Source organism: Vulpes lagopus, chromosome 9 (genome assembly GCF_018345385.1).
Source record: "Vulpes lagopus strain Blue_001 chromosome 9, ASM1834538v1, whole genome shotgun sequence".
In the NCBI taxonomy this organism is placed as follows: domain Eukaryota; kingdom Metazoa; phylum Chordata; class Mammalia; order Carnivora; family Canidae; genus Vulpes; species Vulpes lagopus.
In genome coordinates this window covers 43,084,708-43,103,932 of record NC_054832.1, presented here as the reverse complement: position 1 = coordinate 43,103,932, position 19,225 = coordinate 43,084,708, and the positions used below count along the sequence as shown (strand labels likewise).

Genomic DNA, 19,225 nt, shown 5'->3' with positions numbered 1-19,225 from the left:
TGACAAAAGGTCGCAGTGGGAAGTTAGTAGCTTCTTGCAGTTTGGAATGAAATTCTTCAATTGTCAAAGTAGAGTTCTGTGGGAGAAAATACGTATTATAAGTACATTTGTCTCTTGGAAAATAGTAAAAACACTGAAACTAATAAATTACTAATATTGTTACAACACAGTGTACTATCCGACAGACACACATGCAGGAAGCAGTGCTTTCAAATATACAACCCTTTGATCTTGTAAAAAAAAAAAAAAGATCACTTTATATAGTCATCACCCACCTCCAAAAAACTCATCAGATAATGCAATGCATTAAATATGGCACCCTGAGAATAATGTGTAGGGACCTTCGCATAGTCTAATTGTCAGAGAAGTCTCTGCAGTTATGAAGAAACTTCTATGACTTTTATGGAAAACAAAGATACTTGGAGAGATTTAAAAGCGCAACCAAGCACTTGAAGGCCAAAGGCAAGTGTCAGAATCTCAATCCATCCAGTATCACGTCTGTGCTACTGGTGGTAAGAATGTTCTTCTTCTGTCTTTCCATCTTGCAGGCTCTGTCTACCAAAGCATCCTGGTTCAGGTTGGGCAGCGAGGTTGGGTAGTGTGCAGACTAATAAAGCCCAAGAGAAAGTTTGCGAGTTCTCTGAGGCACTGAGGGTGAAAATGCTCCCCAGTTATCCAAAATACCCCATTTATCTTACAGGCAACAGGTACTGCTCAACCCAAATGAGACTGCACAGAATGACTTCAATTTACTCCTCGCCCACCCCGTATAAGCCAGGGCTTCTCTCCTGCGGTGGGCTAGACGTATGGAAAAAAAGCACCTCCTTAATAGACAACCAACCTATTATAAAGGGGTTGGGTAAGTTAACCCTATTTTGGTTCATCTGCCTCAGTCTCTGGGCAGAATGACAATTGTAAACTTCAGTCTCAACTTCCTCATCGCTTCAATTACTCTCTGGCCTGATGACCCCGGGGCACTGGTGAAAGAACTCGTTAGGGTATTGCTCTGCCCACTTTTTTGAGCAGTTCCTCTTTGTTTTATGATAAAGCATGGGGGCACCAAATTCTAAGTTTTTATACCTCTAAGCTCAAAACATCTTCACGTGAAACTATGAATACACACTAACTTCCTACCTGTAATGACAGAGATCAGGAAGTCCAATTTTTAGTTTTCATTTTCTTTCAATGGCATGTTTTCTAAAGCTGTTGCCAGTTGTTTTGTGCATGAAACCTGTTCTAACAATTTTCCTCCATCTAAATAATTCATTCAAATCACAGGCCTGTCACTACAGTTGGGCAGCCCTGTATGTTTTACTTCTATAAACCTCAGTTTCCCCACATGTGAAAAGTGTATAAAATCACTACCCGTAAGGGTAGTCCCAAGATTTAAATAAAATAGCACACATAAAAGCTTGCAAATGCTCCCCTCCCCCCCCAAAAAAACTGTTCTCTATTAAACAAAGTGCTGGTTGCCAAAAAGGAAAGGGGAGAGGAGATGAGCAAAATGGGTGAAGGGTAGGTGGGAGATACAGGTGTCCAGTTATGGAATGAAGAAGTCACAGGAATAAAAGGCAGAGTACAGGGAATATAGTTAAAAATATTGTAACAGTGCCCTACAGAGGTAGATGGTAGCTATGCTCGTGGTGAGCACAGGACAACGTATAGAGAAGTTGAGTCACCATGTTGTACAACCAACACTAACATAACATTGTGTCAACTATATTCAAGTAACTTTAAAAAAACAATTCTCTATCCATCCACTCACTTCACAAATATTCACTGCCTGTCTATGATGCAAAGTACTATTAACTAATGTCTTCCCCTGTCTTCCTAAGGTCTTAGAATAAATATGTATGTTAAAAAAAGTATTGCACTCAAAAGGGTGCTGTTTAGTATGTGGGAAAATAAACTTGAAGTTAACCAAATTTTTCTATATTTGAGGTCATGGAGACCACTGTTAGAGAACATATCCAATTCGTAAAGAGGTTTTCAAAAAAACACTTTTTGTTTCCAAGAACATATTCACCATTTATGTGACACAACCACAGCTCTGGACTTAACTCCATGGCTCTTAGGTCTAACTGACTGGTGAGTTGCAAAAGCCTATGATGCAAAACTCACAAATGAAGAAAAAGGAAGAGGTAAGTGATTGACAATAGTAGCTGCAGCATGCTGACACACTTCTGGGGCAATCGCCTTCCTGTCCTGGAGGAAAGCGAGATCGAGTTGGGAGATTGTGGGAAATGTGAGAAAACGTTTTGGTCTTAGAGCGCAGAGTAGAGAGAGGTAAGAGTTAAAGAAGTGAATTGCAAAATCTCTGCCAAATGTGAGTTATTGTGACGTGAAGCCTTTCTACTGCTCTAGACTCTCACTCGGGCTTTAATTCCAGAGCTTCTTTTGCAAAAACACAAGTGGTGGGGCTCTTCCCATGATAAGTCCACATAATAAAACTGGATGATCTATTTCAAGAAGAAAGGAAATTGGCACCTATCACCTGAACTTCAGTTCCACTGTAAGGGCTGAATATGTGACTCCCAGCTTTTCCACGACTCAGTTAGCGATGGGAAAACTGCTTTCCTAAGTGAAAAATCCTGGACTTGTACAGAAAATCACAGTATGTGTACAGTGATTTAGGACCCCCCTCCATGATGTATGCTCTAATTTCCAGGGTGATAATGTACAGAATGTAGAATCATGTGCCAAAATCAATGCTTCTATTTTCAGACTATGGTTTAAGTAAGTTTACCTATAACAAAAGAATTATTGTTGTTGTTGTAAACAATTACTGGTTACCAGGGGTTGGGGGAGGGGAATACCGGGTCATTATTGTTTAATGGGTACAGAGCTTCAGTGTGGGGTGATGAAAAAGTTCTGAAGACGGATGGTGGGGACGGTTATACAACAATGTGAATGTACTTAATGCCATTGAACCTATCCACTTGGAAATGGTTAAAATGGTCAATTTTAAGTTATGTATGTTTTACCACAATAAAAATCTTCGAAAATGTTATTAGCCTCAAAAATGAAAACACATAGAAGAACGTGTTCCTGGTTATAAATCCTCGTTCACTAGATTGATAATAAAAAAAAATCCCTCAACGCGACTATGTCAAAACGAGCATCCAATTAGATCAAGTGAATCATTAATATAACAAAAACATTTGTCATTGTGGAAAACCAGTCGTCCTGCCAAGAAGTTGTACCTATGGAATTTTATACACACACACACACACACACACACACACACACACACACACACACACATTTCTGGCTAAGAATAATAATAAATTTGCATAACCATATCTTTATGTAGTCAAACAATAAAAGAAACCACAATGGGGGGAGGGGGAAGTCCATATATAATGCACACTTGAGAACCCTTTACTATAGAATTCTCAGACTTACATGCAATCTCCAGGAATAGAATATATTAGAACAAAATAGCTGAGAGAACAGTCTGTATTTTGAATCTCCCCCACACACTATCCCTCACCCCAGAAAATTGGGCTCATTTCCGTTTGCTTACCACCAGTCCTAGTACGAGGGTGCGGACTCTCTCTCCTATCTCTGGAGAAATGTCATTGCCAAACTGCTGCAGGGTAGTAAGGAACCGTTTCAGCTTACTGAGCTGCCTGGCGCCACAGGCTGGGGGCAGCTGTTGATTAGCCAGAGAAGAAGAGGAAGAAGAGGAAGGCCCATTGCTAAAGCCATTGGGCGGCGAGGGGGCGCCATTCAAGGCTGTGGGTGAATGGCTCGTGCCATTAGTTACTGTCAAGAGCACAAAATCAGAAAGAAAAAAAATAAATAAATTTACAGGGACTACGCACAAGGAAATTATAACCCAGCTCCATTCCCTTTAAATCCAGCGGATCTCATAATTTAAGAACCATTGGGCCTTTGCTGTAAAAATACTCTGACTTCACAGAATTACCCCAGGTTCAGGTACTCTGTACCTAAGTGGGTCTAACTCCTCACAGTGCAGGAGGGTATTGTACACAGAAGCTGGTAATAAATGGGAGTCAGCTGTAACACAGGGACAGCCCTGCCTCCCATGTGCACATATGCCAACCACCTGAAATGTTTCAAACATAGAACAAACAGCGCTTGGATGTCAGCCTTTTGTCACAGGCTTACATCAATATAACGGGACCATTCCTTTCTAAACTGTTCCCCTAGAGAAAGTGTACATTTGGTGGAGACTAAATTTATCACTGAACATTTTTAATCATGTTTTGTACACACAACTGACAGCTGTGTTTATAGAAATAGGACTTTCAAGTTTTAACCTTATACCACCCAATTAGAAGGCTATTTTCTCCCCCTCATATTTCTTAACCACTTCTTTAGGGAAAATGCAAATTTCATATAAGAAGCCAAATAGATCTGGTAATTATCAAAGTTATTTCAAGAAATCGAAAAGGGACATCTCATTCCAGCCAGTAGCATGGATTGGTGGTAATTTGATAACTTTGTTTCTGATAAAATTTATTTGAACAGCAAGATAATTTCTAAGAATGAGGCTAGAAAATTTGGCACATTTCTCCCTGAAGAAAATGTTGATTTCATCATATTAAGTCAATTAATTCGACAAACTCATCTTCATCAACCCCATCTTTTTAATATAATTTTGACAGATCATCTCCCAATAGCAGTTTGAAGCTATCTTAAGTACTCTATTATTCTTAAAAGTTTCAAGATAATGAAATGGTCCCTTGTCCCAAGTAAGCGCCAAAGCAGCCTGTCTTGGAATGATTGCTCACTAGGACCTCTCACAGGAGACATATGCCTATCCCTGTGGCTTTGGGTAACAACACACCAAATACAAGATGACAGGGTTACAACTTGGCACTGCGGCAGCCTCCTGTTCCTTACACGTTTGGAAAGGTCTCTTAAATGGCAGGGTGACGCTGCATAAACAGCCTGGGATGTGTATTTTGCCAATCCCTTCTAATCCCATGGATCTATCTGTTTTTGCCTGTGAGTAAGTCTTCATTCATATAGACTTCATGGCACGTGGTCTGTAAATAGCATTATCTGCAGCAGATAGCATTTATTGGTTTCACAAATCCTTTATGACAATTTTAACCAGGACTTTGAGATGGGTGAAAACAAAGCTTTCCACTCTCCCTACTGGAACATACAGGAAAGGAAGGGAAGTTGCTCTTCAGTCAGAATGTTCAGTCCTCACCTTGGACAACCCAGAAAGCAAAACGCACCACCGGTTCAGAACACGAGGCCTGAGCCGAGCTGGAATTGAGCAAAGGTTCAAAGACAAGAAAGATGCTCCTGATTTCACAAAGTTTTCTGTATGTGACGGTTGCCTAGAACAATACGTTCCCTTCTAACTTAAGGATGCTAGATTTGAGTCGCATTTGTAAATAAGAGGAGGAAGTGGTATTAGAAGATCAGAAGCAACCTGGAAATAACTGTAGAATATTAGCATGTTCCAAGTCAAAATGTACAAATCAAAGTCAGGAGCTACACATTAAATCAAACGAAAAGTTAAGGAGATAACAAATGGAGTCATGGACCAAATGGATGCAGTAGTCTTCACTGCAGAAATCAAAAGCAGACTACAACTGTGAAGCAAAAATGAAAAGGCAGCAAATACTGGCGGTCATACGAACTATGCCTAAGATGCTAGACATCTGCCCAGGCTCAATACCTACTCACTGGCAATTAAATGATTTGGTGTGTGAGGGTGGGGAGGGGAGGGGGGCGCTTACTTCTGCATACTACGTTGACGCTGGGTCTTATCTTCCCTTAATTTTTATTTGCAGGAAAAAAAATTAAGACTTCAAAATGGAAACAGGAAATGCAGAAATGCCTACTCACAAGTCGTCGGTGTAAATGAACTCGTTCTCGGAGCTCCTTGAGTTGTGGGGGGAGGTGGCATGGTAGGAGGAGTCAGCCTAGACGGGGTCTTCACATCCACAGGTGAGTCTGGCATCGTGGAGTGCTTCTCAGTCCGATCTGGAGGATGCCACCATGAACAGGTTATTTTATTCCTTAAGTACCTTTGCTTTTTTGTTTGTTTGTTTTTTTTAAGTAGGGTTCATCTTTTTTACAAGCAAGTGAACAGAAGAAACCTGACATCTCCTATCAATAAAATAAGCTTATCTACTGAAGTTTAAATCAGGACTTTATCATCCAAACCCCACTTAAGAAGGTGTAGCACAGATGGCAGGACCTCATTTGTAACTGGGTTATTTTACGTCCTATTGTTATTTCTGGCTTGGGCAGATGCTACCTTGGTAGTGTTATATGCAACAGCACAACTTCACTCGAAGCTGAAGCCAACATTAGCAAGAGCTAAAAAATAGATGGGGAAGTAGAACAGTAATAAACCCTTTAGCTCATAAATGACACAAATCTGAAGCTCTGTTATGCAGGTGAGATACTGGTAGGAGCCAGCATGTTCCAATGATTTTTTTTGGAACACCTGCCATTCCCTTTCCGTGCTTAGCTTCTGGCCTGTTAGGTGAAGCAGGTCATGTCTCCCAGATACACCTCTCACTTCAATGTTTCTCTGTCCTGTTTGAAAAAATCATGACATAAAGGTTGTACTTCACGCAATGAAGATAAACTATTATTTATTCAGAATTTGTTAGGTTTGCGACCCACGATTTAAAAACATGAGATCAACACTTCAATTAATAATCTCACACAGAGTAAGAATGGAAAAACCCCCAAATTGAGAGCTAAAAGGAACTAAAATCCCTCCCTATATTTTTTTCATGAGTGTGTGACAAATATGGAGAAATTTCCTGATTACTCAATAATGAACATTTGAGCTTCAGGACTGTTTCCTCTGAAGTATACTTTTCCTTTGATATTGTGAACTAGTTTTTTCTCAGTCCAATCTATTTATCAAAGCAACAGCCTTCCAATAAAAAAAAAAAAAAAAAGTGGGTTTCGTTTATTTTTTTAATTTTTCGTTTGTTTCTTTAGATCTACTTTTTTTTTTTAATAGATCTACTTTTCTACAAACATTGTGTGCCTGAGTGCATGCGCACACCCCCCCCCCCCAACATGTCTGAGGTGCCTCTAACAGTCTCAAGCACAGATATTTCCCACTTGGACTTTTTGAAAAGTAAAGAAACACAGACTATTGATCAAGAATGAGTCTTTTAAAACATTCTGATAACCATAGGGAGAAATTCTCAAAAATTACTTAAACGTCTGTTTTTTAAAAAAATGAAAGATCCAAATGACTACTCTGGCAATTCCAAACCTAGCTCACACTTTTATTCCAGAGCCAACTCATAAGACTTGGGTTGCCATAGACCAGACATTTTAAAGTTGAAATAATGCTGATACTGTCTTAGGAAAAAAATGTGATTAGAAGAATGACAATACAATCATTGTCCTACGAAGAGCACTCTGATAACCTAGGAACAGGGTCCCAAATACTTCATCTTGACTGCTGGCTGAGTAACAACTAATGTCCCCTCAGTAAGTAAGCGTTCTGAGCGACAGGATGGTAAAAAACACACAACGAAGAGAGCATTTCTACCACCATCTTCCTGTTCAAAACTCGTCTTCATCTCACTACGTCAGAGCATCTTACCCCCAGAGTCATAAAAATCACTCATTCTAGAAGCATACAGAAGTTAGGCAGGTCTAAAATCGCTTCTTCGACATTAAAAAAAAAAAAAAATCACTGCCCAGTCTACTCACCTCAACCAACCTCAGCAACAAGGGAATAAATAGCTTTCCGCTTATGTTGCAGCTGAGGGAAGAGGTACGGCAGCGAATACAAGTCTCCCTAAATAAAGGCAAATATTTCTGTCATGCCAGGGAAGGAGGGATGGAGGGAGACTTGCCAGAGTCGGCTGGGAGATAACAGTGGGAACTGCTGGTCCATCTGGTTTTCATTCTGCTAACACTCACGCCGAACTGTTAGAGAAGGCAATCCAGATACACAGATTTGAAGCACGTGGTTGCACAGAGAAAGAGGAAGAGCAGGAGGGGGCAGGGGGAGTGGGAATAATGACAAAATAAATAAATAAAGCGATGGGAGGAAGAAGGGAGAGAGGAAAGACCGAAACAGGGAGAAAAGTGCCTATGTGGGGGGAAAGTTACTCTCGATGGCTTGGTCGACCCCAGAAAGCTGAGCTTTGGTGGGCACAGCCCCTCCACCTGACTTACCTTGATGCACGTCTTGAGCAAAACCTCAACCTCAATACGTATCCGTAAACCCTGCTCTGCTTTATTCTATTTGCTGACACTAAGAAAAAAGGGGGGATAGACTACAAAATTGAATTAAAAAGATTTCCTCTTCAAAGTCGGATGATCTTAATAATAGTAACAACAACAACAATAAAAGGTGGATGAGTGATTTTTTTTTTTAAATCCTTGAAATGAAATCAATCCTTGAAGAGTAACCACTGAGCCAAGAAATTAGCAAAAACACCACTGCTCCTAGCAGGAATATATACGTTCTAACTGGAATATATGGATATGTGTATATATATATATATTTAGGATTTTTGACTTTAGCCAGATTTCTGCGATGGTTAGCTTCACTCTGATCAAATGGAGTTCCAACCCAGAGGTCCTACAAACTTAGACAAAGTGAGACCATATGTAACTCATTCTGTGCTGTTCAGTGCAATCAATCCAGGCGGGGATCGATGGTGAAGTAACCAGCCAGGCCTAACCCGTACACACACACACACACACACACACACACACAAACACCCTCTGGAGTAGAGAGATTTAAGATAAATTCAGAAAATGTGTTTCAAGTATGCTGAGTTCTGTTGCATTTGTTTTGGATTACTTAAAAAAAAAAAAGAAAAAAGAAAAGAAACATTTTAAAATATATATTCTTGAAACTTTTATAGCAAACAGCAAAAGAGCTATGATTCAACCACAGAAGTATTTCACTCCACTTCAAATTAGAGGACACAGTAAAACCGGTATTAAGTTAGAATATTTCTTATGTGATTTTTTAAGTTTATGAAAATTACACAGTTCTTAGGCGTAATTTCTATTTTTAGTTGCTGCAGGGGAATGCTGACATTTATTGAAAGACTGACATAAAATGATAGAAAAGGAAAAAAAGGTAGGAAGGAAAACAGTCTCTATCAGAGCAGGAAGGTAGGTAGAGCCAAAAGGACCGACTTTACTTCTTCTACCTTAACGAATTCACACCGCTTCTAAATAAAGATCTCCCCTATGTGGTAACATTTCGACTCACATGGCAAATATCCAACACATATGTACCAAAGATGGCTGAAACATGGAAGAAAATGTGGCGTATATAAATACATTACTGATACCATTTCAATATCCAATTCAGTGTCAAGGCCTTCTAGAAGTGGTATGCTTTCCATTTCCTTTTTCTTTTCTTTCTTTTTTTTTTCTTAAAGTGAAAAGAAAAGGTATAGCATAGTCTGCCATAGCACTTATTTTACTTTTAGTTAGTTCAAACAGTTCCAGATGTGTTTTTAAGGTAGAGACTAGGCATTCTGTATTTTCCCGGTTTACCTACTAACCTAGAGATGATTAGTGCAAATAGGAAGGGCAGGGTTGGTAGACAGAGCAGCTTTTTCTCTCCCAGTTCATCATGTCAATTAAAACAGAAGAACGAGCTATGTCCCAGAGATGTTATGGATTGAGAAACCTCTTGGCGAATTGGGGGTCAGTGCAGAGTGAGTCTGCTCTGAGTAAGTGCCGGCTACAGGAGCTAGATGTTCAATAACAGGAGTAAGCCCAAGCGGAAGTGATACTACTCCCGAAAAGGAGAAGGCAGTTGGGGAGGCACAGAACTGGGTACGGAATTTGATTCTTATTTCTATGGAAAATACAGCAAATATGGGCCTGGCAACAGAATCATTTAGTGACTCCAGCGTCTGGGGGCGAGATGCTACAGGAGACCGTCTGCAGACCAGAATGGTGGCCATCCAGCCTCCAAAAGGTTCCCATCTCATTTCCCCACTGAGCACTTCTGGAATGTTCACTGCTGCTCAGAACCCTTGAGTAACACCTGAGAATGAAAGTCAAATGCTAACACTTTGAGCATGCTTGGGATGATACAATGGAAGACTATTTGGAATAATAGTCCAATTTCCAAGTTAGGTAGAATGTTTCAAGTGTAGACTCAACCATCAGTAGTAGGTCCTCAGGCACGTTATCCTGAGCCTCAGCTCCTCATAAGAATAGGGACGCAATCCTGTTTGCCTCATCAGGACCCTGACACAGCGCCTACTCATGCCAAGCACCAACACGTGTGCTCTCCCTTCCCCTGTGCCTGCCTCTCTGTGAGCCATTCATGGCTTTATTTCCAACGTCTTTCCCCCAAGTCTATGCTCCATCTCTACAGGGCACCTTGGCATTCACTGGCTTCTCCGCCTCTCTTTTTGTGCTGTTGTTTCCTTTATCTAGGAGGATCTGCTCCGTCTATCCCATTCTTCACTGCCCATTACAGATCCATGTACAGTTCTTTTCAGGTGCCCTGAGCACCAACTATATCATATTTGCTCGGCCTTTCTTTTAGCAAGTACCACAGCCTATGTGTGGGGTCATTGTGTGCCTGCCGTATGTGCATGTGTTATGCACCCAATCACCCCAAACAGGGAAAACAAACTTGATGGCATTTCTGCTTAATGCTTCATTTGAAAGATAAACACACAACCATCAACAGCACATAAATATATGATTAGAAAATGGACTGTAGGTAACATGGGGAGATGCTGGGGACCTGAAATTTAGTTCAATTCTTACGATCAACTTAGGCAAGTGTTAAGAATGATCTGTTACCTCCTGTCTTATCATAGGTGTTTAATGACCTTTTTTTATGAAACAAAAATATGATCTTATCCATTCCGTGATTTAAAACCTTTGGGACTGAGTGGCCTGTTGTCCACAGAATACAATAGAAGCTCATTAGCTCATGTCACAGATACTGTTGAGTTCCTACTGTTGAGTTCCTCCTTCTCCCTTTCTTGCTTGCTGGAAAGTCCTGATTTTGTTCAGGTGCACAATTCTTGGGGAGCAGATCCTCCTTCTTTTAATCAGGTTGTCACATTCCCTCTATCAGTAATAGGTGATTACTGTGCTCTAATTCTGGACAATGGGTCATGAAGGGAAGTATATGGAGGAAGTTTTAGGAAGGACTTCCTCGCTGTTTAACCAGAGACCCAAGGGAGAAACAGACCCTCTTCTCCTGATAGGCACTGTTACATCTGTTAAGTGATTCCTTCTTTGGAGTCTACTTTTCGTACCCATAAAATTAAGCATCTTAGATTATATGACCTCAGGGATCTTTTGCAAACTCTAATATTCTCTGGTTTCTTTCTACAGATATGGCTTATGTTCATTTCAAACACAAAGAAGACTACCCAGAGAACATAAATCTGACAATAAAGGGACCACAAAATTATTCTGAAATTGGTGATTATAACCAGACTTCCTCTAGTCACATAAATATCTATGTCCACAAGAATGTGTCTGCATAGAAATCTTTTCCCACAAACATGATAATTAGCATCTATCTCTCATTTTCAAATATATTTTCAATCCTCATTACTAAATCTCCACCAATGATTTGGTTGTCAAAAAACCCTACCAACATCCACTTGTACCTGGTGAGTTACCATCAAGACACCCACTTTCTTTTTTTTTTTTTTTAAGATTTTATTTATTTATTCATGAGAGACACACAGAGAGAGGCAGAGACATAGGCAAAGGGAGAAGCAGACTCCCTATGGGGAGCCCGATGCGGGACTTGATTCCAGGACCCCGGGATCATGCCCTGAGCCAAAGGCAGACGCTCAACCGCTGAGCCTCCCAGGCATCCCAAGACTCTCATTTTCATAGCCCAGGTTAAAAGGGTACTCCACACTCACTTCACTCCCTCCTCATTTCCCATTCCATCTTTTGCGCACTTCCCGTGGGCACCTAGAAGACTCTGCCTAGAATGTTTCCCTTCCCATATGGGGACCTCCCATACCCACTAACCTCATAACCACAGTGGGAGCCACCATGTTCTTTCATGACCTTGTACCAAGATACCAATGGAGGCTCAGGTGCAGCACCTCATCCAAGGTGGGCAATGTCAGTCATTCAACATTTTTACTTTCAGATTTGAAGGAAGAAAAACAATCCCACTCTGGAGGTAGAAGGCTACATTGTCTCCTGCCTTCCACGTCTAGAAAGCAGGTATTTCATGAAAAAGAAGGCCACTGACAGGCAGAAAGAAATGATGAGAAATGGCAAGAGATTATCCTGATAATGCTAAATCCTTCATCTAGATCCTTGGTGCTGGCTGCATCTCTAAAACCTCCTACAAAGTGATCTTACGACAGAGTCTAGTCAGTCAGTCCCTCCCTTGCCTAAAACCTAGTTCAAGTTACTTTTCACTTGAAACCAAAGAAGTCAGAAAAATGATACTGGAATGCAGCAAGGTATCCTCCTAACTCCCATGGAAACTCCTCAATTATCACTTATTAATCCAAGAAACCCTGGGTCCTTGATCTAGCATCTCTGTAGCATCTGACGCTGTTTCACCACTTCCTCCCTCTCAGGTTTCCACAATTCCAACTCTCTCCTCATTGTTCTCGGGCCTTCCTGGCTGCTCCTTCTCAGGCCCCTTTATGGCTCACCTTTCTCCACCTCTGGATAACTCCTGGTATCTCCTCCAATGTTCCTTCACAGTTCCTCTTCAAATTTTCACTCCATACCTTTTCCTTAGTGACTTCATTTGTGTGGTGATGGTCACCCCATGGCCCTTATGTAGATGATTTCTATCTATACCTTCACCCCCACCACCCCTCCTGAATTCTATACCCAACCATCCAGAGGGCTATTCACTTCAACAGCCTGGATTCAAACCTTCCTCATCCATCATCTCTCATTTGGTCTAATCAACAACCCACTGAATGGTCTCCCTGCCCCGTACCATTCATCTCTGTTCCATTCTCCAAATCACATGGTCATTTCACCACATATGTCACAGATGTGATCAGAGATCTTACTCCTCCTTCTTCACTCCTCTCGTCTTAGTAATCTTCAAAGACCTCTTATAATGTGAAGCATAAAGTCCATGTGTCTTAATAGGGTACTGAAAGACCTTTGGGACCCATCTGATTCCTATAACTGCTCCAGCCCCATCTTTACTTCTCCCTTCCACTCCCATCCGCACCTCTGAACTCCATACTGAACTAATGCAGCTCGTGGATTACTCAGGCCTCCCTCACACTGCATCCTCTCCTTTCCCTAGAATATTCTTCATCCCCACGGCTGCCTGGTTAAGTTCATCATTCCTTTACAACTTCTTAAGGAAGCACCTGGGTGGCGTAGACAGTTAACAGTCTGCCTTTGGCTCAGGTCAAGATCCCAGAGTCCTGGAATTGAGTCCCGAGTCTGGTTCCCTGCTCAGTGGAGAGTCTGCTTCTCCCTCTGCCCCTCCTCACTGCTTGAAATCTGTCTCACACACACACTCTCTCTCTCTCTCATAAATAAAATCTTCAAAAAAGGTAAAACTTCTTTAGGTGTCACTTCAGAGACCCTCTGCTGACAACCCATCCCCAGCTGACCCAGACAGCCTCATATTACCTCATTACCCTGTCTAGATCCCTCTTATAGCACTGACCACACTGTATTTAGAACCAAGTCAGTCTCTCCCTCCAGATCATAATTTATTCAAGGATAATGACGACATTGTTTTTATATTCTCAGCACTCTGCACAGTACTTGATACACACAAGGTGCTCAATACATTTAGTATTTTAAATGAGTACATATGACTATAATGTCAAAAGGGATGTCTATAGTCACAACTTTGAGACTCTGGAACTTTCAAGAGACATGATAAATTTAACTTAAAATCATCTCCGGCTTTGTTCTATCAGCCTAAAAGAATTCTAAAAAGAACTTCTATATTCTAAAAACATTAAATCACCAAAGATAAATCTTTAAAAAAAGGAGAAAAAAAAAAAAAAAAAGCACGAGTAAATTATTGAATTCACCAGCCTTCCAGCAATCACAACATATTCTCTAAAGGCCTTTTATATAATATTTTTAAAAAGGCTATGTAAGGCAATTTATATACATATAACCCACAGTCACCAACAGCTCCCTTTTTTACAGTAATAGTGCAATCATACATATGCACATTCAAAACAAAGAGAGAAGCATATTATGAGCCAAAATATGCTTTTCTACATTCCACAAGTTTTTCTGTTGCTTGTCTATGGATGGTGGGATGACACATTATTTTTAATTTCTTCTTGCTATTTTTCTCATTTATTTAAATGTTCTACATAAGAATGCTTTGTTTTTACAAGCAAAAAAATATACACACAAAAACCAACTTATTAGGGTAAGTCACTTAGAATAGGGCATGGACACTACCAAATACACTGCATGTTTTGTGTCATTTTAAACCTCACAATGAGAAGGTACTACAGAGTTGCCCATCTTATAAAAAGGAACTGAAGCCCAGAGGGTGGGACAATCTGAGATTACAAACCAGAACTCATTCCAGGCCTTCTCAGAGTTCACTATCAGCTAAAACTAATGTTATTTTATACATGATCTAGAAAACTGAAATAAAGACACATTCTATAAATGTTAAATTTGTGAGTGAGCAACTGGAACTTCCTCTTCCAATATGGCTGTACTGGCCACCGGTGAGCACGTACATTTTAATCAAACAGATTTTAAAATTTAGTCCCTTGGTCACAGTAGCCACATTCAAGAGTTCAGCCGCCGTGGCTGCATAGCTGTGGCTAGTGGCTACCCTGTTAGAGAACGTGGCCCTGGAACACTTCCATCATCACAAAAATCACAGAGCCAGACTGGATACTGGCTCCATGACAAGAGTCCCTGGAGGTGACAATGCAGAATGAAAAGAGTAGGGATGAAGAGGAGGGCCTTTGGCTTCATCCTAAATACTTTCAATCCCATTCAGGTATTTTTTTTTTTAAGATTTCTTTATTTGAGAGAGAGAGAGAGAGAGAGAGCACACAAGTAGGCAGAGTGGCAGGCAGAGGGAGAGGGAGAAGCAGGCTTCCCCTTGAGCAGACAGCTCGACGTGGCGCTTGATCCAGGGACCCTGTGATCCTAACCTGAGCTAGGGCAGACTCTTAATGGACTGGGACACCCAGGCACCCCACCCCCATTCAGATCGTTTACTTGTTTTATACATTGGGTTTCTGCATATGATTTCATTTGGTGGCTAAGCAGTAGAAAAAACAATAACTTGAAGCCCAATGACTATAAGTGAGCTCTCAGCTCTGAAAAAGTGGGAGAGGAAGACAGGTAATCAGTAAACACCAGTGGAAATGCACTAATGAAAATGAAGCCAAGGACTCAGTCCTGGAATAAGCCAGTCAGAGGCTGAGCCAGCAGCAAATCTGGAATCAGACGACAGCCTGAAGACCAACGTCACAGCTTTAAAGAGCATGAACTTGGGTTAAGATGGAAGACAGGCAAAAGAAAAAAATAATTAATTAATTAATTCAAAAATTTAAAAAATGAGGTGAATCCACACGAATCTATCATTATTTCTAGACAAATGGCTTTAAAATGCTTGGGTCAAAATTTTAAAGATAAATAAATAAATAAAGCAAGCAAGCAAGCGAGCTTGGGTCATGTCCTTATGGGAACAGTGGGAAATTTCCCTTCCCTTCCTCTTAAGCATTTATCTAGCTAGTACTTGACATATTTCTCTTGGTTTTGAGTGTCTCCCCAACCATAGCGTCAGCTTAGTGAATGCAGAAATTTCTACCTGTTACCTCCAGCCTCCATAGCATTAAGAAGAGTGCTTGAAACAGTAGGCACTTGATTTGTTGGATGAGTAAGCAAAGCTAGTTGTTGACAAAACAGCCAGAGCCCTATTAGAAACTATGGTTATGCAGTGGGAGACAAAGAGTGAGGGAGGCAGACAGGAGACATGCTGGAAGACACACACCCGTTTAAATGGAGGGAAACATGCTTAGTAGAAGCAGGAAATAGTCTCAAGCACTCTGTTTATTTTTTGACAAAGATGACCTGCAGACCATCAAGAGAAAGCAATAAGAACATTAACAAGTACCCAAATGGTGGTTCTATCTAGAAAATTCTATTACTAACTTCCTAAAATATGGAAAGGACCTCTGGTCATGTGAATGGGGACATGGGAAGGCGGACCAGGACCCCAGGCATCTATCTCTGTTAGTTCCTTAGAAATGTCATCTCCCCCACAGCTGTCACCACCTTTACTCCTGTGATGCCTGCCTCCAAGTCTGAGAACCACTTTCTGGAGGCCACCAGGTGGGTATCATGCAGCACAGGGCTTAGCTACCCCACTTCAACTAGCACTGTTCCACGTTTATGTGCTCTAGGCACTAGTGTCTTTTTAAGATTTCCTTTGGTGGGAAAAATGGAAAAAAAAAGTCTCCTGTTTGAGAAGAGTTTGAACCCCCTCGCACAGGCAGCCAGCAAACGTTCGCTGAATGGCTGTGATAAATAAGGAAAAACTAAATCACTCAAATGCACAGAAAAGTAACTTCTGCTTATGTAAGGAGCAGAAAAAGACACAAGTATCGCCCAGGGCCCATAAATTGAGCATAAGTATCCACAGAACACCCCGCTGCCAAACTGCAGAGTATTCCAGAAAGTGAGAAAAAAAATCATTAAATAATAAGTCATGCAAACATTTTACAATCTTTAAGTATGGACAATCTTCTTCCAGTAGCATCTGTCTCACTTGCCAGCGTTAAGGGCTATTAAGAAGGCTTGTGTAGCTGCCACGGAGGACAGTACACGCAGCCAGTGCTGTCAGTTACCATCATCCAGGTAAGAGCTAGTGAATCAAGGCAGAAAATGATGAAGGTACCCAGGGTAAGTGCCTGTGGCTAAATCGCAGATAAGTAGCAGGAGCTCAAATGAATATTTGTTGACTTTAATAGAATGTACGTACTCTTTAAAAAAAGCAAAAACAAGTAAGTAGTAATAGTAGCTCAAATTCCCATTAAGGCAATTGGGAAAGCACTGAGATTTTTTTTTTTTTAAGGCAGTTAAATGATATGCTCATTTCTATCTTATATTATGGATATGTATGGAGCAGGGAAGATAAAGGGCAAGAAAGGCAAGAGAGCTGGAGTCCTGGTTGGCAATAGCCTCGGCTAGAAATAATACAGGCATCCAGCATGGAAGTGTCTCTTTAGAATGGAGACAATAAGATTCTGGAGACATTTTTTTTTTTTAGTCTATGTCAAATTCACAGAGCTTGGCAATAAAATACAATTAAATTTTGGGCAAGTAGAAATCTAGAGGTTTGTGGTAATGTCAAAAACCAAGACACAGCAGAACCATTTTTGAAAAGAATCATTTGTGAAAAGGCAGGATAAGTCAAGTCATAGTTTACTTAGAGATTTCCCTGCAAGATTCTGTTGTTCTTACATAGAAGAGCCTGAAGGTCGTCTTCTTGCAGGTGGGCTGCCACCAAATTCTTCCTCCTAACTGTGCTTCTCCATTGCCAGGAGGACCCTCAAGTGCCACCACCGCTCCCCTGGACTTTCTCAGGAGCTGGTTGGCAAAACCCTTTACCCTAACTAACCCTGCCATCAGTTTATCCCACAACAGGCAGGATCAACAGGCAGGATCATCTTGTCAAACAAAACTATTCACTCACTTAAATGAAAGCATTTATAGAAAGAAGAAGGAGAGGAGAGGAGGGGAGGGGAGGGGAGGGGAGGGGAAAAAGAAAGAGAGAGAGAGAGAGAGAAAGAAAGAAGAAAGAAAGAAAGAAAGAAAGAAAGAAAGAAAGAAAGAAAGAAAGAAAGAAAGAAAGAAAGAAAGAAAGAAAAAGAAAAGAAAAAATAAAGAAAGAAAGAAAGAAAGAGCGAGCAAGCATTTATTCAAAACTACCTGAGCCATCTATAAAGCATCAGGTACCATCTTAGGGAGAGAAGACAGTGGACACAAAAGAAAAATCACTGCCCTCAAGAACTTTCCATTCTAATGATCAGATCAAGTTACTTCCCTAATTCAAAGTGTTTCAGTGGTTTAATCTTTACTCTCAGGATAAAATCCAAAACCCTTTAAATGACCTACAACCTAGACAGATTTAGTCTCTGCCGGCCTCCCTATCTCATCTCACATCTCACTCGCCTCACCTCAAGGCCTATCAGCCTGGAAAACCCATCTCAGCTCAAATTCACTTACTCAAGGAAGGCGTCCTTGGTCTCTCCCCAGTCCCAGCCTTGTAAGTTCCCCGGTACCATCCAATTGCTCTTTATGAGGCTTCCTGCAACTTTACAAATAACTGCGCCCTTACTCGTTCGTCTATCACCCCCTACCAGACAGCAAAACGCTCTGGGATGGCAGGGAGCGTAACGTTCCACTTCGTATCATTTATCAACTCAGTCTCGGAATTTAGGACGCTGCCGAGAACCTAGCACAACAGTGGACACACACACATAATTTTCCATTTAAAAACACAGATCTGGAGGTACAAGCGGAGCCAAGCAGTTATAGTCTTTATTCTCCTTAAGAGGGATTTCAAAGTTTCTTCAGTGATAGTGATATTAAAATAATGGTGATAACAATGGGCACCCCTCCTGTCTATTATACCCCATTCCCATGTCTATGAGACTTCCACTGACACCATTCCACCCAAATCCCCCAACAATAGCTACAAACTCTAGTGACTAATCCAAAATACTGTTCAATCTTTATCTTACTTGGGTTCTCAGCACCACTTGATCTGTTGGGCCTCTTCTTATGCCTTTTCTCCTGTGGTGACATTCTTCTAGTTGTCGCTAGGAGTTTTAGTGAATTTTCCTGGTCTCTGGCCTCTCTGCCAGGGCCTCACCTCCTCCTCTTCTCCACTGGCTTCCTCCCTCTAGTCTCTGGTGCAGGCCTTCCCATCTACTGTAACAAAGCCTGCCAGCGTGCTCTATCTTCAGGCGAAGGACTCTCTCCTGAGAACCAGACAAGGCATCTAGCTTGCTTCACAACCCCTTGACACCTGTATTTAGAAGCATATCTAACATCTGACTTAGGAAATCTGGGCCTCCTCCTATATATCAACCTCTGTGCTTTCAGCTGCCCAAGCCCAAGGCACCACAATCCTCCTCAGACTCCTCCCTCCACACCATTCTCCTTCCACGTCCAATCCATTCCCTCTATCCTATCAATTCCACTTCTAAGTACATTTAGGATTCACCCTTAGTTGCCCTCTGGCCTGGGCTTCAGAACCTACAGAGCCTCTGAAGGGTTTTCTCTACCT

General features: G+C 41.2%; 1 protein-coding gene across 1 annotated transcript in view; it reads right to left on the bottom strand.

The window, feature by feature from the left end:
• The window catches only part of RUNX1T1 (RUNX1 partner transcriptional co-repressor 1), a 136,634-nt gene that overhangs the window by 49,638 nt on the left and 67,771 nt on the right, over positions 1-19,225 (bottom strand). The window contains 3 exon segments of the mRNA XM_041768614.1: positions 1-76; positions 3,527-3,768; positions 5,836-5,973. The exon segment at positions 1-76 is cut by the window's left edge and continues 14 nt beyond it. Of these exon segments, the coding sequence (XP_041624548.1) occupies positions 1-76; positions 3,527-3,768; positions 5,836-5,973 (456 nt within the window).